The sequence below is a fragment of the Macaca nemestrina genome, chromosome 17 (assembly GCF_043159975.1).
Source record: "Macaca nemestrina isolate mMacNem1 chromosome 17, mMacNem.hap1, whole genome shotgun sequence".
Lineage (NCBI taxonomy): Eukaryota > Metazoa > Chordata > Mammalia > Primates > Cercopithecidae > Macaca > Macaca nemestrina.
In genome coordinates this window covers 69,652,662-69,680,490 of record NC_092141.1, presented here as the reverse complement: position 1 = coordinate 69,680,490, position 27,829 = coordinate 69,652,662, and the positions used below count along the sequence as shown (strand labels likewise).

The following is a 27,829-nucleotide window of genomic DNA, read 5'->3' as shown; positions in this document are numbered from 1 at the left end:
ACCTCGTGATCCACCCGTCTCCGCCTCCCAAAGTGCTGGGATTACAGGCGTGAGCCACCGCGCCCGGCCTTGTTCTATTTTTTAAATATGCGTTTTGTTTTGTTTTGTTTGCTCACTCTTTGGAAGCCAAAAAGGAAAAAAAGTCATGAGATACCAATTTTTGTAAATAGTACTGCTGAAAACAGAAACCCAGAAACTGAGATTGGGTCTAACGGACCCAAATGAGATACTGAGGATTAAACACTAGGCAGAAGTGAGTTAAAATGCCATATGAAGAAGCATTTTTATAAAATCTCGGTTGTGAGTTACCACATGGCTACATAGGTAACTTTGGTGCTGTTTTTTAAGTTGTAAGCAGTTTAAATATTAAACTACTAATGATAAAATTGAGTTGGCAAATGATTTCTAGATCGATATTAATTATAGCCAGTCTTTTCAGTTATACCTTTCTCACATCCAGAAATGACTTGATGTACTCAGCTAATGACCCCATGAAGGATATATGTGTGTTACATAATAAAGAAAAACATCGCCTCTGTAATTTTGGACAGTTCACATTGACGGAGATGAACACTTGCATATAGGTCAAACTAGTTAAATATAGAACAGCCGCTTTTGAAAGCTGTCGCCAGGGCTCAACAGCGTCAGCTCTGTTTCTATGGAGAAAGACTTTGCAGATATTAAAAACAGAGCTAGAAGCCAATGAATGGAAGAGGATTGCGTTGTGGAAATTTAAATTTTTTGGTAAAGGGTTTATTGATGAATCAGCTGTATTAGTCTGTGAACATTAATCTTGACATCTTCTTTACCCAATTCCCAATTTCTTGTAATAAGAACTTGCTTTTATTTAAGTAACACACAATGTAAAACTTGATGTTATTGTACTGACTAGGTGGGGGAAGGGACCTGATGACAGGTAATAAGATTAGTAAGGTTCTGAAAAGGTCAGAATTGTACAGAATTATGTTTAGAACAGATTGCCCCGGTGATCATTTAATCAAACAGTGTTCGTATTGTCTTTGTCCCTGTCCACATAGTGATTTTTGGGGTTGGGCTGAGAAGGAAATCATGATTCCATCAGCAACATAAGGCATATTGACAGTAAAACTAGTGTATTATAGCATCTTTTTGTTTCATACTGTATTGGGCAGACAACCTTGAAGAAAAAAAAATCTTTTAAAAATAATGTAAAATCTCACAGTTTTTCAGTCACAAACAGAAGTATCCTTGTTGTCACTAAAGATGGCAAGAATTAATATCCTACTATATAGAAGTACTTTGGCAAAGCTAAGATTGTGGTTCCAATTCCTCATTCCCAATTTTTTCTCCAGATGGAAAGATGAACAGTTTTTGGTATTGAATTTTTTTTTTAGGAAGCAAGTTGTTTATCATTAGATACCTATTCAGTAAATGCAATGATACTGAAAAATGAAGTTTTTTCCCTCAGATTTGAAATTAGGTTTTAAAATATGGAGGGAGAACAATTTTTAAGTAATGTTCAGGGACACAAATAAAACCTAGTGAAACTTTAGAAACTTCGATGGACATCTGTCATCGTACATACAATTGCATTAAATAATGGAATTTATTATTAATTATTTTATCTGGTTTATTGTGCAGTAAATTGAATTTTTCTCTTTTTGTGTGTAGTTTTATGAAATTTCATACTTGCATAGATTAATGGAACCACTGTAAAAATCAGGATATAGAACATTTACATCACCCCCAAAAATTCCTTCATGCTGTCCCTTACTGGTCACCCTCTGTTTTTAGTAACCCCGGTAACTACTAATGTGTTCTCCATCCCTGTAGTTTTATCTTTTTGAGAATGTCGTATAAATGGGGTCATACACTATGTAACCTTTTGGGACTGGCTGTCTTCAGCATAATGCCTTTGAAATTCACCCAAGTTGTTGCATGTGTCAAACATCCCATTTTATTGTTGAATAATATTTCATTGTGTGGGTGTACTATCATTAGTTTATCTGTTGACCCAATGAATGACAATTGGGTTGTTTTCTAGTTTGGGGCAATTATAAGCAGAGCTGATAAACCAAGTAGTGGAATTTTTAGGTCGTACAGCATTTTATTTTTGATTTAAAAATACTTTATATATTCAGGGTTTGTTTTTGACCCAGTTGAATTTCCTTCAGATCATTTTTGGAACTCTTTCCTCATATGTCTGATGTAACATTTCTTCTTTCATCTTTGTCATTTTTTTTATTCCCCCTTTTCTTCAGATGACTGTAGGTATCTTCTGGTATTGTAGCCCAGAATCTGTCCTGCTTTTATATTCCTCCAGCTTAATTATATGCTCCGTCTTCTTACAGTATCTACAGCTTGCTACTAGACTATTCTTCACTATTTGCAGAAGATGTTCAGATGTATCTTGCTATCCTCTTTTATTCAGTTGTGTATATCTTGTTCTCTGGAGGCCTTTCCAATTAGATGTCTTGTTAACACTTTAATCTTACCATGCTAGAAAAAAAAAAAAAATTCCCTTGTACCTTTTCCCTTCTACAGCTTCCTTATACTGCATGGTAACTTCTTTTCTTCACTGTCACTCTTCCACCCCACATGCAAGCAGTAAGCAAATCTAGCATTTGCTGTTTTGTCATCACCACTCCCATCACCAAAATTCTCATTCTGTTTAGATTCTGTTTGCCTCATTTATCTACCATTGTATGTTTCTCACTGACCTTCCAAGTGCATACTTCTTTTCATCCTAAAGCCAAGAATAAAATCATTTTATATAAAGAGCATTCTGCTTTTGTAGTTCATTTACTGATGTCCTCTGTTTCAGTAGGAAGGCCTAATTCTAGATTTCAGTCTGTCATGATAGTACTATAGCTTCTGCCTCTTACATTAGGTAAATTTTATTATCCCCTTCTATAGGACCTTGACTGCCTCTGGGCCTTCTGTTCAGGTGACCCCGCATGCTTCTAAGTTCTTAGCTATTAGACCGTCTCTTTCCCCTTTTTATATGTCTTTGTTTTGGTACAGCTTCTCATACCCAAAAGCAGGTATACCTGTTACTAAGGAGGATACAAGTTGTATTTGTAGGTGATATGATTGTCTACCTAGGAAATTCAAGAGTCAGATTTTTTTTAAAACTTAGATATTATAAATAAGAGAGTAAAGTAGCCAGATATAAAGTAAATATATCAAAATACTGTTTCTGAAATATAATAGAAAAATCCCATCACAATTGCAACCAAAAAATATAGCTAGGAATCTTTATGAAGGAATGAAGGAATTTAAACAACAAAAACTATACAACTTTATTGGGAAGCTGGGCCCAATGGCACACGCCTGTAATCCTAGCACTTTGGGAAGCCAAAGTGGGAGGATCACTTAAGTCCAGGAGTTCAAGACCAGCCTGGGCAACATAGTGAGACCTTATCTCTAAAAATAAAAATAAAAATAAATTTTAAAACTTTACTGAGAGACATAAAAGTGTTGAATAATTGGAGAGGCATTATTATTCTAAAAAACCACATATGCTATAAAGATTTTAGTATTTCCTAAACTTAGATATTTAACCTAATTTCAATCAGGGCTTAAGTTTTTGTCTGTTTCTTTGTCTATTTTTAATTGGTGGAGGTTATTCCCCCTCATAAGAATGATTGTGATGTTCATTTGGAAATAGACATGGTTGGAAATAGCCAAGATAGTTATAAAAAAGAAGAATGTATACAGGAGAAGAGCTTCTTCAATGCACTACTGTAAAGTTACAGAGATAAAAACATGTATGTAGTAGACAGGCTGGTAATAACCTAGCATACATCAGAGTCCAAAACCTGGTAGAGATGGCAGCTCAGTCAACGAAGAAAGGAGGGATTATTTAGGGAACAATGCTGGGTCGGTTATTTGAAGAAGAATTAGTTGGCTTCTCACTTTACTTGTACCACACACAAAAATAAAAAACCAGATAAAGAATTACATGTAAAGCAAAAGTTTAAGAGAAGAAAATGTGTGACCATCAGCGTCTGTAATGGGGAACAATTTTAAGGATAAAACTAACAAAAATATCACAAAAATAAAAATTGATGCTGGCTGTTTAGTAGAAACAGAAAACCCCTTCCACTTATCGAAAATATACCATAAATAGGCTGGGCACAGTGGCTCTCATCTGTAATCCCAGCACTTTGGGAGGCCGAGGTGGGCAGATCACCTGAGTTCGGGAGTTCAAGACCAGCCTAGCCAACGTGGTGAAACCCTGTCTCTACTAAAAATACAAAATTAGCCAGACTTGCTGGTGCATGTCTGTAATCCCACATGTGGGAGGCTGAGGCACAAGAATCGCTTGAACCTGGGAGACGGAAGTTGCAGTGAGCAGAGATCACACCACTGCACTCCAGCCTGGATGACAGAGCGAGACTCTATCTCAAAAAATATATATATGCACACACGCCATAAATAAAAGACAAATGGCAAACTAAGATAAAGTAGTTACAAGTATAATAATGGCCCTAATATATAAATCATTTTTTAATAAATCAGTAGGAAAAGCTCTTGAATTTCAACAGAAAAGGGTACAGAAGACATATGAAATACTAATAAAATTACCAATGGTAAAAACATGATTTTTTAACAGCACCAGCCTCTTTAGTAATTCAATAAATGTGATTTAAAGACAACAGAAAGATACCATTGTCCATCTACCAAATCGAGAATTACTTTTAATGTGTTTCTAATATTCATTACGTGTGGGAATATACCAAGATAGGCACTGTCATGTACTGTGCTGAGATTATAGATTGATAAAACCTTTCTGGAAAAGTGTTTCCACTTTTTCAAGTGTTCCTATTTCAAGGGCCTTAAAATACTTAACATACCTTTTAACCTAACAATTTGCCTTTAGCAAGTAATCATCTATATTTGTCAAGCATTTAAGTATAAAAATGTTCATTGTAGGCCAGGTACAGTAACTCATATTTGTAATCCCAGCACTTTGGGAGGTTGAGGCAGGAGGATCACTTGAGTCCTGGAGTTCAAGACCAAAGTAACATGACAAAACCCCATCTCTACAAAAAAAATAAAATATTTGCCAGGCATGGTGGCACACATCTGTAGTCCCAGCCACTCCGGAGGCTGAGGTGGGGGATTGCTTGAAGCCAGGAGTTTGAGGCTGCAGTGAGCTTTGATCGTACCACTGCACTCCAGCCTGGGCAACAGAGTGAGATCCTGTCTCTACAAAGAATGAAAAGAGAAAATGTTTATTGCAGCAACATATATAATACTAAAGACTTAGAAATAATTAAATATCTAACAGTAAGGAGTTAATATGGAATAGGAGAGTTAAACTGTGAAACCATTCATATGATTAAATATTATAGAGCTATTAAAAATCATATTGTCGGCCGGGCACGGTGGCTCACTCCTGTAATTCCAGCACTTTGGGAGGCTGAGGCAGGCTGATCACAAGGTCAGGAGATCGAGACCATCCTGGCTAACATGGTGAAACACCATCTCTACTAAAAAAAAAAATACAAAAGGCCGGGCGCGGTGGCTCAAGCCTGTAATCCCAGCACTTTGGGAGGCCGAGACGGGCAGATCACGAGGTCAGGAGATAGAGACCATCCTGGCTAACACCCGTGAAACCCCATCTCTACTAAAAAATACAAAAAAAAAAAAACTAGCCGGTTGTGGTGGCGGGCGCCTGTAGTCCCAGCTACTCGGGAGGCTGAGGCAGGAGAAGGGTGTGAACCCAGGAGGCGGAGCTTGCAGTGAGCCGAGATTGCACCACTGCACTCCAGCCTGGGCGACAAGTCATATTGTATAGGGATGAGAAAGGGTTTAAAATAATACCTGGATGAAAAACAGGATGCAAGGTATTACATAGCTCCATTTTGGCTGAGTTTGAGATGATTGTGAATTCTTTATTTTTTGCTATTTTCCCATATTTTCTATAATTATGTATTTTGCAGTTGGAAGCAAAAATAACCATTGAAAATTGTTTTCAAAGAATAATATTCAAGAGAATACAAGGTGCAGTGAGTTCTCAATATTTAGTTAAAATATAGAAATCTGTGGACCATTAACAGCAGTTATCTTTAGGTGATTTAATGTTGTTTTATAGATGGGTCTTTATTGATGGGATGTCACTATGTTGCCCAGGCTGGTCTTGAACTCCTGGCCTGAAGCAATCTTCCCACCTCTGCCTTCCAAGTAGCTGGGATTACAGGCACAAGCCATGGCAAATGTAGTATATTTTTATTTATTTTTTAGTGATGGGATCTCACTGTGTTGCCCAGGCTGGACTCCAACTCCTGGGCTCAAGCGATCCTCCAGCCTCAGCCTCCAGAGTAGCTGGGACCATAGGCACATACCACTCTGCCCAGCTTTATTTTTAAACTTTATTTCTATTTGTTTTGCAACTTTTGCTCTGTTAACAAATCTACTACTCATATAAAAAGTTAAAAAAACATTCTTTTATTAAAACAAAGATTAGGCCGGGCATGGTGGCTCACGCCTCTAATCCCAGCACTTTGGGAGGCTGAGCTGAGTGGATCACCTGAGGTCAGGAGTTTGAGACCAACCTGGCCAACATGGTGAAACCCCATCTCTACTAAAAATACGAAAATTAGCCAGGAGTGCCGGCACATGCCTGTAATCCCAGCTACTCAGAAAGCTGAGACAGGAGAATCACTTGAACCCGGGAGGCAGAGGTTGCAGTGAGCTGAGATTGCGTCATTGCACTCCAGCCTGGGCGGCAGAGCGAGACTTCATCTCAAAAAAAAAAAAAAAAGATTATATCCTTATCAGAGATTTAATGGATACTAACCATATTTAATCCTCAGTCTCATTATGCTGATTTAATTTTTATTATCCATATATTGTCATATTTAGGTTATGTTCATTTTTCACCAATTTTGTTAATCCCTAGTGTTTTCGTTTGTTTTTGAGACGGAGTCTCGCTCTGTTGCCCAGACTGGAGTGCAGTGGTGCAGTCTCAGCTCACTGCAACCTCTGCCTCCTGGGTTCAGGTGATTTTCCTGCCTCAGCCTCCAGAGTAGCTGGGATTACAGGCGCCTGCCACCACACCCAGCTCATTTTTGTATTTTTAGTAGAGACAGGGTTTCACCATGTTGGCCAGGCTGGTCTTGAACTCCTGACCTCAGTTGATCCATTCTCCTCTGCCTCCCAAAGTACTGGGATTACAGGCAGGAGCCACCGCGCCTGGCCATGTTTTTTGTTTATAAAAGAAAAAGAAAATTCCTAGAGTGCACTTTACTCCCTGATAGGAGACTAAATTATTTAAATATAAATTTTAGAAGGTACATGTTAAATTAACCTAATGAATTAGTAGCGTTCAGAAGTGTTTGTATCTGTTAAAGGTTGGAAATGTACAAACTACTTTCTTTCAGTGGTGATTTTATTTCTAGTAAACTAAGACAGAAATCATTATGCAGAAGAAACAGCACCCCCTTAACGAGTATAAAAATGTTCTTTTTATAAACTGTCTCTGTTCTCACTTTATTGTTAGGAAGGAGTAATCTGTTTTCATGTGATATAAGTACTTGTGAGTCATGTTGAGTTTCTTCACTCATTTGTCCAATTCCCAGGCAATCTGTAGGTGGAGTTAACCTTTAGTTACATAATATAACAAAACAAACATTAACCCTACTGCTTCTGGGACAGTCTTCTCACCAAAACTCAGGGAAAATGGGAGGCTGTTGCCACTGACTGACTTAATGAAAGTATCTGACAAATGTAAGAGTTCTTTCAAATAGTGAAATAAGAAATGTATATCAAGTATTTGATGGACTACTTACTTTCTATCTATACACACACACACTATGTATCAGTGTATGTGTACTTTCGTTTTATAGCTATTAAATATGAGGTTCTAGAATGAGTTTCCAGTTTGCAGAATTCTGAGAATGTAGTGCCATCACCTTTGTGAGGACAACAACCACGATTGCACTTGCCATATTTATTAGTCAAAATGAAGCAAAGTCAATCTGTTGAAAGCTTCGTTTTGTTTTTCTGATTAGTTTGTTTAATAAGACATTCAAATTATGATCTTTAATATTGTTTCTTCCCTTAATAGCTTGGTGCTAACAGTGGTTTGCACATCATCATCTTTGATGAAATTGATGCCATCTGCAAGCAGAGAGGGAGCATGGCTGGTAGCACGGGAGTTCATGACACTGTTGTCAACCAGTTGCTGTCCAAAATTGATGGCGTGGAGCAGCTAAACAACATCCTAGTCATTGGTATGTTTACTTTCTTAAAAAGTATGGTTCATTCAAAAACATTAGCCATAAGTTCTGAATTAAGATATGTGTAGGTTGTGATTAAACTGTTTTGCCAGTGTTTCCAAATTAGAATCCAGTGATATTAAAGAATCTTTTGTAATGCCTAGACTTAATAGGAAAAATAAAAGATGCATTTCAGTCACTTGTAGGTTTAAGCTTATAGCTCACCTGCAGATGAAAAAGATGTAGGTTGAAGCTTATAGCTCACCCAAAAATGAAAAATACACATGAAACAGTGGAATGCAGTGGCTTTCAAACTGGGTCTTGCAGGCCTTCAGGGGTCCTCAGAGGTGCTTTCAGGGTCAGTGAGGGCCAGGGAGTGCATTTCAGATCCTACATCACGATTATGACTTCCTCTTTTAGCTGTTTTAAGTACTGAGGTGCTTCTGAAGATGACGTCTAGGGGGAAAAAAGAAAAACACCCTGCTGTTGTATGAAGTCTGAAAACCACTGGCCTATAAAAAAGAGAAGCAACTTTGGAGTCAGAGAGACCGTGTCACATTGCCCCTCTGTCACTTGGACAGATTATTTACCCTTTGAACCTTAAATTTTCTTTTTAAATACAGGAAGTTTTCATAACATTTATATTTCATTGGCTTATACAATAGTGAAATAGTAAAGCAAAGTCTCCTTAGTTTGTTAGGGAAATTACTATTCTTACATATACTAAAAGGACATTTGATTTTATTTTTGAACTCTGATCATTTGTTGTTTTAACATCGGTGTTCAGGAATGACCAACAGACCAGATCTGATAGATGAGGCTCTTCTTAGACCTGGAAGACTGGAAGTTAAAATGGAGATAGGTAAGGAGATCTGTCACTGATTGGTGAGTGGTAGGGGGAGTGGAGGCATTTTGAGTTCATTAACAGGAACAATGTCATGTGGCTTAGTACTTTTTAGAAAAGTTTTATATCATGAGAAGTAGATGTTTACATGCTTGAGTACCTATAAGGAAAATATTAGGATTATAACAATCTCCTCTAGGCTGGCACAGTGGCTCACGCCTGTAATCCCAGCACTTTGGGAGGCTGAGGCAGGTGGATCACTTGAGGCCAGTAGTTCGAGACCAGCCTGGCCAACATGGTGAAACCCTGTCTCTACTAAAAATACAAGAAAATCAGCCGGGCGTAGTGGTGTGCACCTGTAATCCCAGCTACTTGGAAGGCTGAGATGGGAGAATCGCTTGAATCCAGGAAGCGAAGGTTACAGTGAGCTGAGATCGTACCACTGCACTCCAGCCTGGGAAACAGAGCGAGACTCTGTCTCAAAATAATAATAAATAATAATAATAATCTCCTCTGATGGTGCTTTCGAGACTAGGAAAATGCCTATTTTATTTTTAATTTCATCAGGCTTGCCAGATGAGAAAGGCCGACTACAGATTCTTCATATCCACACAGCAAGAATGAGAGGGCATCAGTTACTCTCTGCTGATGTGGACATTAAAGAGCTGGCCATGGAGACCAAGAATTTCAGTGGTGCTGAATTGGAGGGTCTGGTGCGAGCAGCGCAGTCCACCGCTATGAATAGACACATAAAGGTGAGGAAAATCAGCTAAACAGATTATAAACATTCTGCCAGAATTCTTTCTCTTTTCTGTCAAGCATATCAAGGAGTAGGGAAATACTGACTTTTGGTGGAGAAGAGATGGTAAAAGGAATAAGAATTAATTGTCAACTGCTAAATCTTCAGAGTAGCAGGAAGTGATCTTCCTATAGTATCTGCCCTATAGTAACTGCTGACTCATCTACCTTAGGTCATCACCATCTGACACAGACACGTGAAGTGAAAATTTTGAAGGAGTGTTTTTTAATCTTTGTACTGTATTAAAAGTTGTGGCCGGTCGCGGTGGCTCAAGCCTGTAATCCCAGCACTTTGGGAGGCCGAGACGGGTGGATCACGAGGTTAGGAGATCGAGACCATCCTTGCTAACACGGTGAAACCCCCCCCGTCTCTACTAAAAAATACAAAAAACTAGCCGGGCGATGTGGCGGGCGCCTGTAGTCCCAGCTACTCGGGAGGCTGAAGCAGGAGAATGGCGTGAACTCGGGAGGCGGAGCTTGCAGTGAGCTGAGATCTGGCCACTGCACTCCAGCCTGGGTGACAGAGCGAGACTCTGTCTCAAAAAAAAAAAAAAGTTGTAATATGGCCGGGTGCGGTGGCTCATGCCTGTATTCCCAGCACTTTAGGAGGCCGAGGCAGGCAGATCACAAGGTCAGGAGATTGAGACTATCCTGGCTAACACAGTGAAACCCCATCTCTACTAAAAATACAAAAAATTAGCTGAGCGTGCTGGCGGGTACCTGTAGTCCCAGCTATTCGGGAGGCTGAGGCAAAAGAATTGCGTGAACCCAGGAGGCAGAGCTTGCAGTGAGCCAAGATCGTGCCACTGCATTCCATCCTGGGCAACAGAGCGAGACTCCATCTCAAAAAAAAAAAGAAAAAAGAAGTTGTAAGAGGAAGTGGGAGTTTCCACATACTAGAATGTGGGGGGCTGCTTTATTCAGCAAATATATGAATACTTGATGTGCTCACAGTATTGGGCTGAAGACATAAAGATAATTGAACTCTTCCCTCGAGTTCAGAGTCAGGAAAATGGACATATTTTCAAATTAGTACCATAATATTGTAGTTACCATGGTAGAAATACGTACTAGGATACTTTTATTTTGATAAATAAAGTGCTCTTGATCTTCCATCTCTTCTCTCCTTCAGGTTTTAGTTACCACCTGTAGACAGATTTACTGAACATATCTGTCTCCTACTTTCAGATTTGTACTAAATACCCTCACCTAGATGTTTTATCAGGTTTCAGATTTAATATTCCAAAACCAAATTTCCTGTCTTTTTTACTACTTTCCTTTTTGCTCCCATTTCCCTGTTTATCCCAATTTCCCAGGCTTAAAACATCAGGATTACCTTTGATTCCAGACACTCTACTGTGCCCTACATCAAGTCACTTGCCAAATTTTTTCAGTTCTGTCTTGGCAGTGTCTTTAGTTCTCACTGCCACTACCTACCTTCTCTTTGATTAACCTTCTTGTTTCATATCATTCAACCATTCAGACATTTTCAGTGATTCCCCATCATTTACAAAACAAAGTACAGGCTTTTTTTGGGTCTTTTGAGTCCTCTAGATCTGTCCCTAACTGGTCTTTTGGGTCCTCTAGATCTGACCCTAACTGGCCTTTCCAAATGTGCTCCTGATTGTTCTCCAGATGCTTCAGCCAAACATAAATAATCACTGGTCATCAGACATTAATTTATTTTTCAACCTCTGCTTTGATTTTGTTTTTTTGCATCACTGAGGATCTTCATCCTCTACATTTACCTGTCTTTTCATTACCTGGCTCATATGCTACCACTGTCCTCACACCTTTTCACATTTTCCCTTTCAAGAATGTTATACTCGTTTCCTTCTTGAAATCGTAATGTATCATTTATGGTACTGTCAGTTGACTTTGGTTCACAGTAGATTTATTTGGCATCTACTGCATTGCTAGCCCCTGTTCTAGGAGTTAATACTCCAATTGCAAACAAGTAAAGTACCTACCATTAAGCCGCCCACAGTCTAACCCTCCACGTGCAGAAACAGAAAGTACATGCAAGGCCAGGAAGTGAACGCATGTCAGATATGGTCAACTTGTGGGGTGAGAAAAACCTTCATATGCATGTCTGTTGGTAGAACAGGGCCTTTTAGGTAGAGGGAACAACATATGCAAAGGAGCAGAGGCACAGAATAACATAGTAATTGGAGTAATTTAGTATTGCTTCAGCATGGAAGTTAGGGGAGGGATGGTAGAGAGAGATTGTGGGGGATAAGTCAGGAGACTAAAGCAGGGATGGAGCACAAAAAGCCTTTTATACTCTGCTAAGAAGTATGGACTTTTTTTCTGTGAGTAGTGCTAAGCCACTGAGTTTTAAGAATAGCAGTGACATAGTGTTAAAACATAAGATCACTCTGGCAGCTGTGTCGAGTGGAGTAGTTAGAGGAGTGAAGTTGGCGACACAGGACAAGAGGGGGAACTTTATAACAGTTCAGGCAAGAAATAAAAGCCTGAACAGTTAGGCTGAGTATGTTGTAGATATTTGGGTATATCCTATCACTGGTTCTAGACCAGGAGTCCAGCCAACTACCAGTTTTTATGAACAGAGGGCTTTTTTGGAACACAACCACACCCATTAATTGGTGTACTGTCTGTGGTTGCTTGCATGCTACAGTGGCAGAGTTGAGTATTTACAACAGGGACTGCATGGCCCACAAAGCCTATTTTTGTGCTTTTATTTTAGGTACTATCTGCCACTTTACAGAAGTTTGCTGGCCCTCATTCTAGACTTTAAATCCCTATCTTATTCACCTCAGAGTCTCCCACAGTACCCCAAATAGGTCTAAGTAATGAGCACATGGTAGGTGTCCAGTAAATTTTTATTCTTTTTTTGAAAAAGAGTCTTGCTCTGTCCCCCAGGCTGGAGGGCAGTGGCACTGTCTTGGCTCACTGCAACCTCCGCCTGCCGGATTCAAGCGATTCTTCTGCCTCAGCCTCCTGAGTAGCTGGGGCTACAGGCATGTGCCACCACGCCCAGCTAATTTTTTGTATCTTTAGTAGAGTTGGGGTTTCACCATGTTGGCCAAGCTGGTCTCGAACTCCTGACCTCGTGATCCACCCGCCTTGGCCTCCCAAAATGCTGGGATTACAGGTGTGAGCCACCACGCCCAGCTAATATTTTTTAAATGAGTAAACTTATATAAGTATTCTGGAATCAAACTCTATCCATAAGTCATAATTTCCCTATGTAATAGAAGTGGCTTTGTTCTAGCTCAAGAATGCCAAAGGTTTAGATGGTGTGGAAATATTGTATTGGGTCTTTATAGAATGGATCCATTCAGGGACTATGTTTTTATTCTTCTTCTTGCTATACTGTTTTTTGTTTGTTAGTTTGTTAGTTTGTTTTGAGACAGAGTCTCACTCTTTCGCCCAGGCTGGAGTGCAGAAGCGCAATCTTGGCTCACTACAAGCTCTGCCTCCCAGGTTCAGCCATTCTCTTGCCTCAGCCTCCCGAGCAGCTGGGACTACAAGCGCCTGCGACTACGCCTGGCTAATATTTTGTATTTTTAGTTGAGATGGGGTTTCACCGTGTTAGCCAAGATGGTCTCAATCTCCTGACCTCGTGATCCTTCCGCCTTGGCCTCCCAAAGTGCTGGGATTACAGGCATGAGCCACCATGCTGTACTGTTTTAATAAGAAGAGATGGTGACTTCAAGAAAAATGATGTAAACTGTGTGAAAATTGCTCCCTACCATACTATTCTTTCATCTCAGACCACATGGGTGCATCCTGACATAATCCACAGTCACTAGTTTACTAGTTGTTGTATTTTTCACATGCGTTGGCCATGGAATTTTTCTCTTATTTAGTTGTCATTTTAACTACAATAATCCCATCCCAAAATTTCACTTTAAGCCATTGTCTCAGTAAGAAACATGCTTTCTTCAAGCATATATTGGGTTTATCTACATATGAGGCAGTGAGGAATGGTGGGAAGATCGCAGATACCGTAGTCAGAAGGTGTGGTTATGCATTACGTTTCTTTCACTTTTTTGTTTCTGACCTGTCAAGGGGAAATACTACCTATCTAATCAGATTTTTATGAGAATGAAAACAAATACTTTATATAAAAGTGCCTTGTAAACTCTGTACATGCTAGTTATCTCCATTTTTTATTATTAGCTGATTTGAGAGGATATCAGTACATCCTTTTTAATAGATGAATTTCTGATTTTTATTGACTCTGTAGTTACACTTTTTCTAATTGTAAAGCTAAAATGTTTGTCACCCTTGTACAGAATATATTATCCTTCTGATTTGCAAGTAACCGGTAGTGCAAATACTTCACATTGTTTTCATCACTTTTTTCCATGTGATAGAATTAGCTGTAAGCTTCAGGTGATATATATTGACTTGTGACCATTACTCCTTGTACCAAACAGCTCCTAATTTTTCACCATGTCAGTGGAATAACTATGTAGGCACTTTGGGGATGAGAAAGCTATGTAAGACACTAATCTTACCCCCAAAAAGAAATATTACTGATGTTTCATTTTCTGCATTTTTAAAAATCTGCATTGTCAGAGGTCTTTAAAGACTATTTTTCCAGTGACTTGTCCTTGGCTAAACAAAAGAAATACAGTTTTAGTCTTCCATTGCTATAGGTGTTTAGAGCTTTACTAATCATGATTGATGAATAAATATTTAAATTGAAACATAATTTAAAGTTGTTACTGAACTTTAAAAACATTTAAAACGTATAAGTGTTATGATGTTCTTTCTTTGTATTTTAAAAAGTCATTATTAGTGTTATTTTGCTTCCTTTTCAGAAGATTGAGGCCTAAACAAAGATTTAGTCGGTGGACTAAACAAGTCTTTCCTGTTAAACTGTTTTCTCAGGTTTTCTGAAACAAGTGGAAAATCTGGTCATAAACACCTGTTGTTCATGTCATTTGTACTTGAACCTATGATTGCGGTCAACTAAAATTCATGTGACATTTGGTTGTTTTTATCCTGAAAGGAATTTCTGCTTCAGGTAGAGAAGATTCATAACCCAAATTTTTTCTCTAATCTGTTGTGAGGAAATAAACTGAGGACACACACACATACACTCACACACTTTCCCCCTGAGTCAAAGCTCTAAGTTATGTTTACAGAATTTCATAAAATTTCTTATTTTTTTGCAGAATTTTTGATTGATTAAGGTCATTCTACCCTTAATTTAAGAGGAATGATAAGAACTTTGAAAGGTCAGATTTAAAAGGTTATGAAATTTAAGGGTGACCACTTGATATTTGCTAGTGTTGAAATACAAGTTTATTAGTTTCTGCAGGTATAAGCTGAAAGATGCTGCCTCTTCTGTATTGATTAGCTGTTACAAATAAAATGCAGGAAAAATGTTGCTAATTCAAACAAATGAGAAAAGATTTTCTGAATGAGTAAAAATTCAGAATTATAGACTTTTTAAAATAAGATTTTACAAATTTTGATAAAATGCTAAAAGTCAACTAAGAGCAGTCCTTAGAAAATTTATTTTAATGAGCAGGTAGGAATAATTTGCAATTGGAATATTCATTGCTTACAATTTTGTAATTTATAGAATTCCTTGTGTGGCTGAAAACAGCTTGTTCTGAAATACTTCTTCCCCACACCCATCTTAATTCACTTTTAAGAAAAGGCTTAGCAATTAATTGGGTGAGTCTTTTCTTAATAATTAGCAAAATGACAAGTTTTATACCAGCTTCAGTCCTGAAATCTATCTTATTTTTTGGCAAATGTTGAAAGATGGGAAAGATTTTTCTTTCATACTGCTGTATGTATCTGTCATTTGAATTCGGTTTTACTATAAGAGAATCAGAATGCAAAATATTATGGTAAAAACCTAGACCTGTATAGGAAAGAGGTGTTTAAAGTGAGGCTGGTAGCTTTGTTGAGATTTTAATGTTTTGGTCAGAGCTCCTGTCTTCACTTTGGCTTAAGAGTTTGTGTCTTGTAGAATCCTTTCAGATGTATCAAAAAGTTTGAATCAGAGTTAAAACTTCTATATAAGGGTACCTAGGAAGGAAATCCTGTATCTGCCTTTTATAATTTATGAAAACCTCCAGGTTTGTATAAGTATGAAATGAGATAATGTGATATGATGAAATTAGATAGTGTATATGAGCATACTTTATAAACTATGAAGAACTATAGACAGTTATTATTAATTATCATAGTTCTTTCATGGATATGCTTGGTTCCTGTGACACCATTTTTCTTTTTTTCTGTTTTTTTTTTTTGTTTTTTTTTTTTTGGAGACGGAGTTTCCCTCTTGTTGCCTAGGCTGAAGTGCAATGGCACAATCTCAGCTCACCACAACCTCTGCCTCCCAGGTTCAAGCAATTCACCTGTCTCAGCCTCCAGAGTAGCTGGGATTACAGGTGCCCACCACCATGCCCAGCTAATTTTGTATTTTTAGTAGAGAGAGGGTTTTGCCATGTTGGTCAGGCTGGTCTTGAACTCCTGACCTCAGGTGATCTGCCTGCCTCGGCCTTCCAAAGTGCTGGGATTACAGGTGTGAGCCACTGTGCCGGGCCCATTTTTCTTTATTTAAACTTAGAAATGCCAAATAAATGCAATTAATATTTATCAAATGCCTCATATGTGCCAATATAAGCCCTATTAATAATTTAAATGTTTATGTTTGATTTGTTTGTTTGTTTTTGTTTTTGAGAGGGAGTCTCGCTCTGTCGCCTGGGCTGGAGTGCAGTAGCGCAATCTCAGCTCACTACAAGCTCTGCCTCCTGGGTTCACGCCGTTCTCCTGCCTCAGTCTCCCAAGCAGCTGGGACTACAGGTGCCCGCCACCACGCCCAGCTAATTTTTTGTATTTTCAGTAGAGACGGGGTTTCACCGTGTTAGCCAGGGTGGTCTGAATCTCCTGACCTCATGATCCACCCATCTTGGCCTCCCAAAGTGCTGGAATTACAGGCGTGAGTCACCGTGCCCAGCCCAATAATTTAAATGTTAATTGTTCTATTGAAGTAAAATATTTGTCTCTTTGTTACTTCTTACTTTCTTTACAAAAGTATAGAAGTTATAGATGATGGCATTCTTTTAGTAAAAGGTTCAAGAATGTCAAAGCATATAGGGAAAAATGAGAAAGGCCATCTCTAACACTGTTTTCCTTTCACTCTCCAGAGTTAGCCAGAATTTGGGATATATCTTTGAAGTTTGTTTTCTTTATATAATATTTACATTCATATACATGTGTGCTTTTTTAAAAAAATGAACATTAATAGAATTATACTGCAGTATACATTTTTCACTTACAAATATTCCTTGGATAGCTTTCTGTGTCAATATATGTAAGTCTCCTTCATTATCTTGGACAAATGCAGAGTATTCTAGAATATTGCCACATAATGGAAAATATAAGATCCATGAACACAGGGACATTTTCCGTTTTATTTACTGCTATGACTCCAGTTCCTCGAACAGGCTTGGTGTCTGGTAGGTACTCAGTAAATAGACTTAATGAATAATTCATTTAACATATGGATTATTTCTGATTGTGGCTGTTGAAAATAGTACTGTTGTGAAAATGCTTAGTCTCCCTGTGCACACAATGAATCATTTTCTAGGGTAGCCATCCAAATATCTTTTCAAAGACATGGTTTCATTGTCTTGTAGTTTCTGGTGTTGCCAGTGAGAGTTATCGTACCAATCTCATTCTGGTTTCTTTGCAGGAAACCTATTTTTGTCCCTCAGAAAAGTTCTAGGACTTTCTCTTCACCTTTGGTGCTCTGAAAGTTTACAACAGTGGGTCTGGACATCGTGTGCTGCTTTTCATTTATCCCAGTCATCACTCACTGAACCCTTTAAACTGCAGAGGCACGCCTTTCTTCAGCTATAGGAAATTTTTTTCTCCTCTGTCTTTTATTGTTTCTTCTCTGTGACTCTTTCTGTTCTCTCCTTCTGAGAATCCTGTTAGATCACAGTTAAAACTTCTGGATATTTCTTTCATGCTTTGTAGCCTTTCTGTCTCACTTTCTGTCATTTTGTGGGATTTGGGGCGGAAAGGAAGATAAATAACTGTGTTCTGTTTGCCATCTTCACCCAGCTTCCTGACATAGTTCTTTTTAATCCCACAAGGGTGACTTTTTTTTTTAATCTGTCATTTCATTTGTCTCGCAGTCTCTTCCTAAAAAAAAAAAAAATGACTCATATTTCATAATAATTGATGGGAGGTTGATATTTATTTAACATGCTTTTGTTTCATAGTCAGCTTTTTTTTAAGATGCTTTTTTTTTTCAAAGCCATAATACCAATTTAAAAATTAGGTTGTGTTGCTTTGTGCTATTGGTAGTGAGCCCAGTCGCTTTAAAACACGTGTTGGTATCTTAATCACTCATCAGGTCCAGGCAGCTCCAAGTGCTGATAAAGGCCTTGATGCTTCTCCAGATGTCTAAATGCTGGGTCCAGGTGCAGTAAGCAGACTATTTGGAGCTGGCACATAGATTCTGAAGCACAACGTATTATTACAAATCAGAGTTTTAGGTTCTTGGTCTCCTAGAGTAATGGTTCTTAAGCCTGGTTCAGTACCAGAATCACCTGTGGTACTTGATAAAACTATAAAGACCCTCTATTAGACCTGTTAAATCAAAATGCTATGGGAAATGGAACTGAGTGCCTGTACATCTCTGAAGGCTCTGGAGGTTATTCTGATACGCAGCCAAGTATGACTGTGTTTTCATGTCTGTATATATTTTCTTTTTGTATGGGTTTTCACTGTTCTTACTCTCCGTATGTAGTTTTTCTTACTCATTCCTCATGAGTAAAATGGCTATACAGTGTCCCTTGGTACAGATGTGTTCTAATTTACATAACATCCCCTCTTGGTAGACATTATTAATATGCTTCTAGTCTTTTTTCATAACAAGTTACTTTAGTACACTTGTATACTTGTACGTGTAACTTTGTACACATTTGTGAATATATGGGATAAATTACTAGAAGTGGACTTGTTCAGAGGGTATATATATTTGTGAATTTGAGAGATGTGTTTTCTTTGATTCCAATTTTTTAAATTGTTTTAAAATACCCATAAAATTGACTGGGTGCAGTGGCTCATGCCTGTAATCCCAGCACTTTGAGTGGCCGAGGCGGGTGGATCTCAAGGTCAGGAGATCAAGACCATCCTAGCTAGCGTGGTGAAACCCTGTCTGTAGTAAAAATACAAAAAATTAGCCAGGCGTGGTGGCAGGTGCCTGTAGTCCCAGCTACTCGGGAGGCTGAGGCAGGAGAATGGCGTGAACCTGGGAGGTGGAGCTTGCAGTGTGCCGAGATCGCGCCACTGCACTCCAGCGTGGACAACAGAGCAAGACTCCGTCTCAAAAACAAACAAAAAAAACCATAAAATTTACCGTGTAATCATTTTAAATGTACAATTCAGTGGCATTAAACCTTTCGTCTCCAGACCTCTTTTCATCTTGTAAAACTGACTGAAACCCCATACCCATAAACAGTAACTCCCCATTCCTTCCTCTCCCTATCCCTGGCAACTACCATTTTACTTTCTGTCTCTTGGATATCAGCTACTCCAGGAACCTCATATAAGTGGATTGTACGGTATTTGCTTATTTAACTTAGCATAATGTCCTCAAGGTTCATCAAGTTGTAGCATGTCAGAATTGTCTTTCTTTTTAAGGCTGAATAATATTCCATTGTGTGTACATAACACATTTTGTTTTTCCGTTCCTCTGTCAATGGACATATGGATTTCTTCCACATTTTAGCTATTGTGAGTAATGCTGTCATGAACAAGGCTGTACAGATATCTCTTCAAGACCCTGTTTTCAGTTGTTTGGGGTATAGACCCAGAAGTGGAATTGCTGGATCATATGATAATTCTATTTTTAATTTTATTAGGAACCACCATATTTTTGTTTCCCACGGTGACTGAACCATTTTACTTACGTTCCCACCAGCAGTTCATAAAGGTTCTGATTTCTCCGCATCCTCACCAACACTTCTTATTTTCTGCGTTTTTGTGGTAGTAGCCTTCCTAATGAGTATGAAGTGAAATCTCTTTGTAGTTTGGATTTGCATTTCCCTAGTGATTAGTGAGGTTGAACATCTTTTCATGTGCTTATTTAAGGCCATTTGTGTATCTTTTTTGGAGAAATGTTTGTTTAAGTTCTTTGCCCATTTTTGATTTGGTTTTTTCTTGTTCAATTTTGGCAGTTCTCTATGTATTCTGGATATTAATCCCTTATATATGTGATTTGCAAATATTTCAGATTTTTTAATGTATGAAAATATGCGTTTTAATCCTCAAGAGTTAACGTTCTTAAACTGAAAATATTCTTAGCTATTCTTAAATCTTGGAAGTCCTTACATGTTGTTTTTATCTATTCTTAGGCCAGTACTAAAGTGGAAGTGGACATGGAGAAGGCAGAAAGCCTGCAGGTGACGAGAGGAGACTTCCTTGCTTCTTTGGAGAATGATATCAAACCAGTGAGTATGCCCATTGAGTATATATATAGGCCAAAAAGTAATGATAATAACTCAGGAGAAAAATAAGTGCCATTTACCCAGTATTATGGAAGGTTATAGCATATGCAGTTTCATAAAATGAGAAAATCTTAATATTGGAAATGTTCAATATGCAAAACATCTGTATAATAATCCCAGTGGCTGGTGATATTACTTACCTAAATATTTTCGTGATAGGAAGCTTACCATCTTGTAAGGCAGGCCATTCAGTTTTGAGACTTTCCAATTATTGTTTTACTTTATATTGAACTAGAGCTAATTTTCTGATTGGTTCTTATACAATCCCAAACTACAGAAACCTAAATTCAGTCCAACTTCCATGTCAGTCATTAGGATATTTAAAATTGATGCTCATATCCTCCTTCTCCTCTCTCTCTCTCTTTTCTCCTCAGCCTCCTCCAAGGCATCCCTTTTTCTTGCTCAGTACATTTAGTTTCTCTGACTACTGTAGTTTCTAAGACTTAAAAAAAGTGTCAGTTTTCTTAAAAGGCATTCAAAATAGTCATAGTTGAGCTTTAGAATGCAGTATAAGGTTATTAACCCATTTTCCTATAAAACAACTACTAACATTTGAGTAACTTTTGTTTAGAGTCCTGTGTTAATACAAAAACAAATTGTAGAAAGTCCTAGTTCTTAAAGCGTGTGTGTTTGGTTTTCTTTCTTAAATGGACCCCAGGTCCATTAAGATTAGTCTTAATCTTTGTGGCACACTGTTATTAGTCTATATTTTCATGGTGTGTAAAATAAGATATGGTATATGTAGTTTTCTGGGACTTGCTATTTATTAAATATTTTATTGCCAAGAGTCATCTACGTCAGGAATTCCCAACCACCAGTACTGGTCCGTGACCTGTTAGGAACTGGGCCACACAGCAGGAGGTGAGCAGCAAGCAAGTGAGCCTCATCTGTATTTACAGCCACTCCCCATTGTTCGCGTTACCACCTGAGCTGTACCTCCTGTCAGATCTTTGGTGACATTAGATTCTCATAGGAGTATGAACTCTGTTGTGAACTGCATATCTGAGGGATCTAGATTGCACACTCCTTATGAGAATCTAATGCCTGATAATCTGTCACTGTCTCCCATCACCCCCAGATGGGACCATATAGTTGCAGGAAAACAAGCTCAGGCTCCCACTGATTCTACATTATGGTGATTTGTATAATTATTTCATTATATATTACAATTTAATAATAATAGAAATAAAGTGCACAATAAATGTAGTGATGTAGTGTGCTTGGGCCGGGCACGGTGGCTCATGCCTGTAATCCTAGCACTTTGGGAGGCCGAGGCGGGCAGATCATGAGGTCGGGAGTTCAAGACCAGCCTAACCAATATGGTGAAACCCTATCTCTACTAAAAATACAAAAATTAGCTGGGCATAGTGGTGTGTGTCTGTAATCCCAACTACTCAGGAGGCTGAGGCAGGAGAATCACTTGAACCCAGGAGGCAGAGGTTGCAGTGAGCCAAGATCGCACAACTGCACTCCAGCCTGGGTGACAGAGCGAGACTCTGTCTCAAACAAACAAAAAAAAAGTAATGCACTTGAAACATCCCGAAACCACCGCCTTCCCCTGCATGGAAAAATTGTCTTCTATGAAACTGGTCCCTGATGCCACAAAGGTTGGGGACTGCTGATCTATATGATTTCTTATAACTAGACATCATTCATTTTCATGCTGAATAGCATTCCATTGTGTGACTACCACAGTTCATCTATTTTCCTGTTGATTGTGAATGTTGTCAGTTTTTTATTAAAAACAGATTTGTTATAAGCATTCTTGAATGAATTTCTCTTATTTAGGAATAAAATTATTGGGTTGTTGGATATATGAATGTCCATCTTTAAAAAAACATTTCCCAGTGGTTGAACCAATTAACACTGCCCCCAATACTGTGAAAAATATCCGTTTGTTCTGTATCCTCTCTGACACTTGGTATTATCAGATTTATTTTTTATTTATTTTTGAGATGAAGTCTCACTCTGTCGCCCAGACTGGAGTGCAATGGCGCAATCTCAGCTCACTGCAACCTTCGTCTCCCAGATTCAAGCAGTTCTCCTGCCTCAGCCTCCCGAGTAGCTGGGATTACAGGTGCCTGCCACCATGCTTGGCTAATTTTTGTATTTTTAGTAGAGACGGGGTTTTGCCATGTTGGCCAGGCTGGTCTTGAACTCCTGACCTCAGGTTGTCTGTCTGCCTCGGCTTTCCAAAGTACTGGGATTACAGGTGTGAGCCACTGCACCCAGCCTCAGATTTAATTTTTGCCATTCAGTTGGGTGTAAAATGAGATCTCATTTCAGTCTTGATTTGCATTTTGGTTATTACTTAAGAACTTAAGCATTTCTCCATATGTTAATTAACCACACGCATGTGTTGTGTGAAATACTGTTCAAGTCTTTTGCCTGTTTTTCTGTTGTACTGCTTATTTGACTAATACAAGTTCTTTATATACTTTTTTCTCAATTTTGTATTGTGTTAAAATACATATGAAGTTTACCATTGTAATCATTTTTAAATGTATAGTTCAGTGGTATTAAGCACATTCATAATGTTGTGTAATCATCACCACCATCCATCTCCAAAACTCTTTTCTTCTTGAACTGAAATTCTATACCCATTAAACAATAATTCTTTTTTCCTTCCTCTACAACACCTGACAGCCACCATTCTACTGTCCATCTTTATGAATTTCACTAATCTTAAGTACCTCATATAAGTGAAATCATAGTATTTGTCTTTTTGTAACTGGCTTATTTAATGTAGCATAATGTCCTCAAGGTTCACCCATCTTGCAGCAAGGGTCTGGAGGATAAAACAAAAAAAATGAAGTTATGGGATATGTAAGGAAGATATACACGTTATGTATCTTGGGAGAGTCACTGTTTTATGGTTCAGGTGTCTTAAAGCTTCTGCTGTGAGGCTTGGAGTATATAACTGGAAAAATTAAAGACAAAAGCCAGCCTATAATTTTTTTTTTTTTTTTTAATGAGATGGAGTCTCTCTCTATCTCCCAGGCTGGAGTGCAATGGCGTGATCTCAGCTCACTGCAACCTCCGCCTCCCGGGTTCAAGAGATTCTCCTACCTCAGCCTCCCAAGTAGCTAGGATTACAGGCACACACCACCACAGCCAGCTAATTTTTGTATTTTTAGTATAGATGGGGTTTCACCATGTTGGCTAGGTTGGTCTGGAACTCCTGACCTCAGGTGATCTGCCTGCCTCAGCCTCCCAAAGTGCTGGGATTACAGGCTTGAGTCACTGCGCCCAGCTGTAAAAATTTCTTAGAACAGCCATTCGGCTGGTATGAATTAGGCATATCATTACTTTTTACACTACTACAGAATTTGCCATATCCAGGCCAAAGAATGAGGACCTTCCTCTGTATGCAGGAATCAAAGGACCAGTATATGCAAGGAGACTACCTAAAAAGTGGTCTGAAAAATTATTTTGTGGCAAAGTAATAGAGATATGAGATCGCTGGATACTGTTTCAGAGACAGTGTTACAAAACAGCTTTGTGTGAGGTGCATGTTCTAAAGAACTGTTAAAACTATTCCATACATCAGGTAGTCAAAAGTTGACTTTTTGAGGGATGTGATGATATTTTGAAAGTTGAAATTCTCAAGATACATGATCTTTACATGTACGTGATCTTTACATATGGTAGGTTATGTTTTCCTATTCTGTTAACCTCATGAAAATCCAATTCAATTGTAAATACTAAAGTTATTGACTACTTTTGGCAGCTGTTTTGATGGGAGGTATAACCTTTGAGATTAAAAGTTGAAAATGAAGAAGGGTGCAATTTAAGCTCCAATATATAGTGAACACAAATAGAATTATTATCTGTATTAATTGCTTTTATATCCTTTTCATAACAGCTGCTCATTTCTATCTCATCCTAAATCTTGTATTTACACATATAAACTTACATTGGTGCCATTTAACTATGTCCGCTACCACAAAGTTGATGTGAACATGATCTTCTCATTACCATTTCGTATTCTCATGTTAATCCATAGCACCTGCAATCAGTGTTAAGGTAGTATATTTGTCAACTGCGCTGTTTCTAATTTCTAAGTCCATAATCTCTTTTTTCCTTTGTTCTTAACAGAACAGCCTCAAACTGCATAGTGTTGATAAAAATAAGCACATTGGAACATACTCTTTCTCTCAGGAATTATGAGGGTTTGAGCTCTGGTAGATTCTGAGCCTAAAATCCATCGTTTTTATTCCATGAGGTCATTCAAAGCAGCCTTTTTTTTCCTATTGGGAAAAAAGTTAAATGATAAATTATACAAGTTGTTTTGCTTTCCAGGCTTTTTATATTAATATGGGATAGTGATCAATATCTTTAGCATGTACGAATTGTAACTCATCTTTTATACTGTTAAATATTTTAGTTTTTAACACTAATGCTCAAAATGCTTTAAACTGTCCTTTTTCTTAATAGGCATTTGGCACAAACCAAGAGGATTATGCAAGTTACATTATGAACGGTATCATCAAATGGGGCGACCCAGTTACTCGAGTTCTAGATGATGGGGAGCTGCTAGTGCAGCAGACTAAGAACAGTGACCGCACACCATTGGTCAGCGTGCTTCTGGAAGGTGAGGACGAATGAGGAGATGGGATTAAAAGTTAAAGGAAAAACAGCATTTTTTAAAAGCCCTTAAGCACATTCTAGAAAATTGAATTCTTTCCCATTTTTAACCTTGTTCTTGATCTGAAAATAGTAATCCAGTCTATGTACCAATATTGTGTACAAATTAAAATTCTCTTGGGGTAGAATGTTACTGAGGAATGATAGTAACTAGTTTTCTTGTAGGATTATATCTGTATTTCTGTGGCACTTAATACACTGAATGATGCCACATAGCTTCAATTCAATTAAATAAATATTTACTGAGTACTTGCATTTTAGTCATTCAACTAGTTGCTGGGGATACAAAGACATTCAAGTATTCATTCAGTCTGGTCATGAACAAAGGCAGTGTAAAGAAATTCCTGACTACAGTGTGTGTGTGTAAAGTTGTGTGAATACAAGTCATTTTGCATAGGGGTGGTCGAGAAAACTAGAGATGATATTTAATCTAGGCCTTGAAAGACCAGTTAGGATTTTACTGAGTAGACAGACAAAAGGGGAAGAACATTCCATTCACAAATAATTAATTTACAGTTATAATTAGTATGACAGCAGAAAAGTTCAGTGAGGCCCCATGACAAGGGAGCCTAACTACCTTTAAAGGTCTGGGGGGTGAGAGCTCCCTGAGAGAAACATATTGAGCCATAACTTGACCAGTGAGGAGACTCTGGCCAGGCAAAGTCATTGGGGAAGATGTTTGAAGCAGAGCATGTAAGCCCTGGGCAGAAAGGAGCTTGAAACAGAAAGGGAGATTGTCCTGACATGAGACTGTAGAAGCAGACAGAATCCAGTTCATATAAAACCTGTAGGCCATGTTAAAGATTTAGACTATCTTAGGGGCAATGGAAAGCCATTTGTAGGATTTTAAGCAGTGAAGCCACATCATCATGACTGCTTTATGATGGAGAATGGATTGGAGGGGCAAAAAGATACAGGAGAGACTATTTTGGTTAGAAGCAGTTGGATTAGCCTTAATGAGAGTCGATTGTGGTTTGAAGCGTGTGGAGTAGTGTAAATGGAGATAAGTAGACTAATTAGAAATATTTAGGAGATAGAATAAAAATGACCACATTATTATTGTCAATCATAATTAAGCTAACATTTTTTGAGACCTTGCTATTTGCCAGTCACTCTACTAGCACCGTGCACATACTATCTATTTAAACCCCACTTAAGTCCTCCAAGGGTCGAGGCTGCTGTTGTCTCTATTTTGTAGGTGGAGAAGCGGAAACTTAGATTTGTTAGGTTGGATGTGGGCAGAGGTATCAAACATGACCCCCTGGGTTCTGGCATACACAGCCCGGTAAATGATGCTGTTTACTAAGATTGGGAACACTAATGGAAAGCAGATTTCTGGAAGAAAGTTGATGAGTTCAGTTTTGAACATGTTAAATTCAAGGGTCATATAGGAGAAGTAAATCGGAAATGTTGATCTGCCTGCCTGTTGGATATGTGGGTCTGGCTGGCAGTAGACTCATGAGTTGTCAGTATATAAGACTGTGGTTGAAGCCATGGGAGTGGATGAAATCACTTACAGTGAGGGTATCGGTTGAGATGAAAAGGAGGACTAGAACTTGCCTCTGAGGCATGTTAACACTTAAGGACTAAACAGAGCAGAAAAATTGACAAAAGAGACTGAGCAAGAGTAACCAGAGAGGAAAGAGGGGAAAGAGAGAATGTGTATTACAGAAGCCAAGAAAAGAAACATATTTTAAGAAAGAAGGAAATTATGAATTGTTTCAAATGCTCCTAAGAGGCTGAAAAAGATACCAAAGTGTTTGTTGAGTTTGATGACATGGAGATCATTTGTGACCTTGATGGGAGCCTGTTCAGTGTAATGGGGCTGGGAGCCATAAGATTTAGTGAGGATGGGTGGGAGGTGAGGAACAAAAGCAGCCAGTGTAAATAATTACATAGGCAAGTTCCATTTTGAAGGGAGAAGAAGGTGTAGTGTTGAGGGGTATGATATCCAGAAAGTTTTTTGTTGTTATTTAATAAACTATCAGATAGACTAGAACATGCTAAAACACTTTTGGAAAGGCTTCAGGGAAGAAGAAGAAGTTGAACATATGGGAGAAAGGAACAATCAGTAATGTCAGGTTCCTGAGAAGATGGGAAGGAAGGTTTGATTGGTTTGTGGTTGAATGAGGGACACAGCTTCCAAAACAGGGAAGGGAAGGCAGGGATGTCTAAGTGTAGGTAAGTTTGTAGATTTGCTTGCCTTTATGAGAAAGCCTGAGTCTTTAGAATTCTAGCTTTTTACATCACATTTGCTTCTAATAAGGCAGTTTTCCCCTGCCCCCAATATCAGTTCCTAAGAAGATTGTATTTTTTTGTTAGACAAATGATTTGATAGAACTAATAATGTAAGTACTGATATGCATTTGAATGCATTCTCTTAAGAAGCAAAACCCTTATACTCTGTATATTTTGCCAAAAGTTTGAAAGATTAAGGGTATGTGAGAATGTCAGGAGGCATATATTTCACCATACTTTTGAGAAATGCTAATTAGTTCGTTAAGTTTAGTTGCTAATAAATAAGAGAAAACATGTCTGCTGTGAAATTGTGTCAGGAAATGTTAATGAGCAACTAGTCAAGACCTCAGTATGTTCTGGATAAAAGTTTAAACTTGTTTTATTTCCCTTTGCTTAGGTTGGCTTTTTTCCCCTGACTTGCTCATGTCTTTATGCAGGCCCTCCTCACAGTGGGAAGACTGCTTTAGCTGCAAAAATTGCAGAGGAATCCAACTTCCCATTCATCAAGATCTGTTCTCCTGATAAAATGATTGGCTTTTCTGAAACAGCCAAATGTCAGGCCATGAAGAAGGTATCAA

The 27,829-nt window shown here is 38.3% G+C and overlaps 1 protein-coding gene and 1 long non-coding RNA gene across 3 annotated transcripts in view; one reads left to right on the top strand and one right to left on the bottom strand.

Annotated features, from left to right (window-relative positions):
- Positions 1–27,829, top strand: part of LOC105468280 (N-ethylmaleimide sensitive factor, vesicle fusing ATPase) — a 162,406-nt gene that overhangs the window by 90,807 nt on the left and 43,770 nt on the right. For both annotated transcript variants that reach the window (XM_071083332.1, XM_071083331.1), the window contains exons 10-15: positions 8,057–8,222; positions 8,995–9,069; positions 9,619–9,806; positions 20,214–20,309; positions 24,804–24,960; positions 27,689–27,822. In XM_071083332.1, coding sequence (XP_070939433.1) covers positions 8,057–8,222; positions 8,995–9,069; positions 9,619–9,806; positions 20,214–20,309; positions 24,804–24,960; positions 27,689–27,822 — 816 coding nt within the window. The remainder of the gene's footprint in view (positions 1–8,056; positions 8,223–8,994; positions 9,070–9,618; positions 9,807–20,213; positions 20,310–24,803; positions 24,961–27,688; positions 27,823–27,829) is intronic.
- Positions 7,453–17,195, bottom strand: LOC105468273 (uncharacterized). Its single transcript, XR_979426.3, has 3 exons — positions 17,124–17,195; positions 8,433–8,663; positions 7,453–7,573 (listed from the first exon to the last, which is right to left on the bottom strand). It is a non-coding gene; the product is annotated as an uncharacterized lncRNA (long non-coding RNA).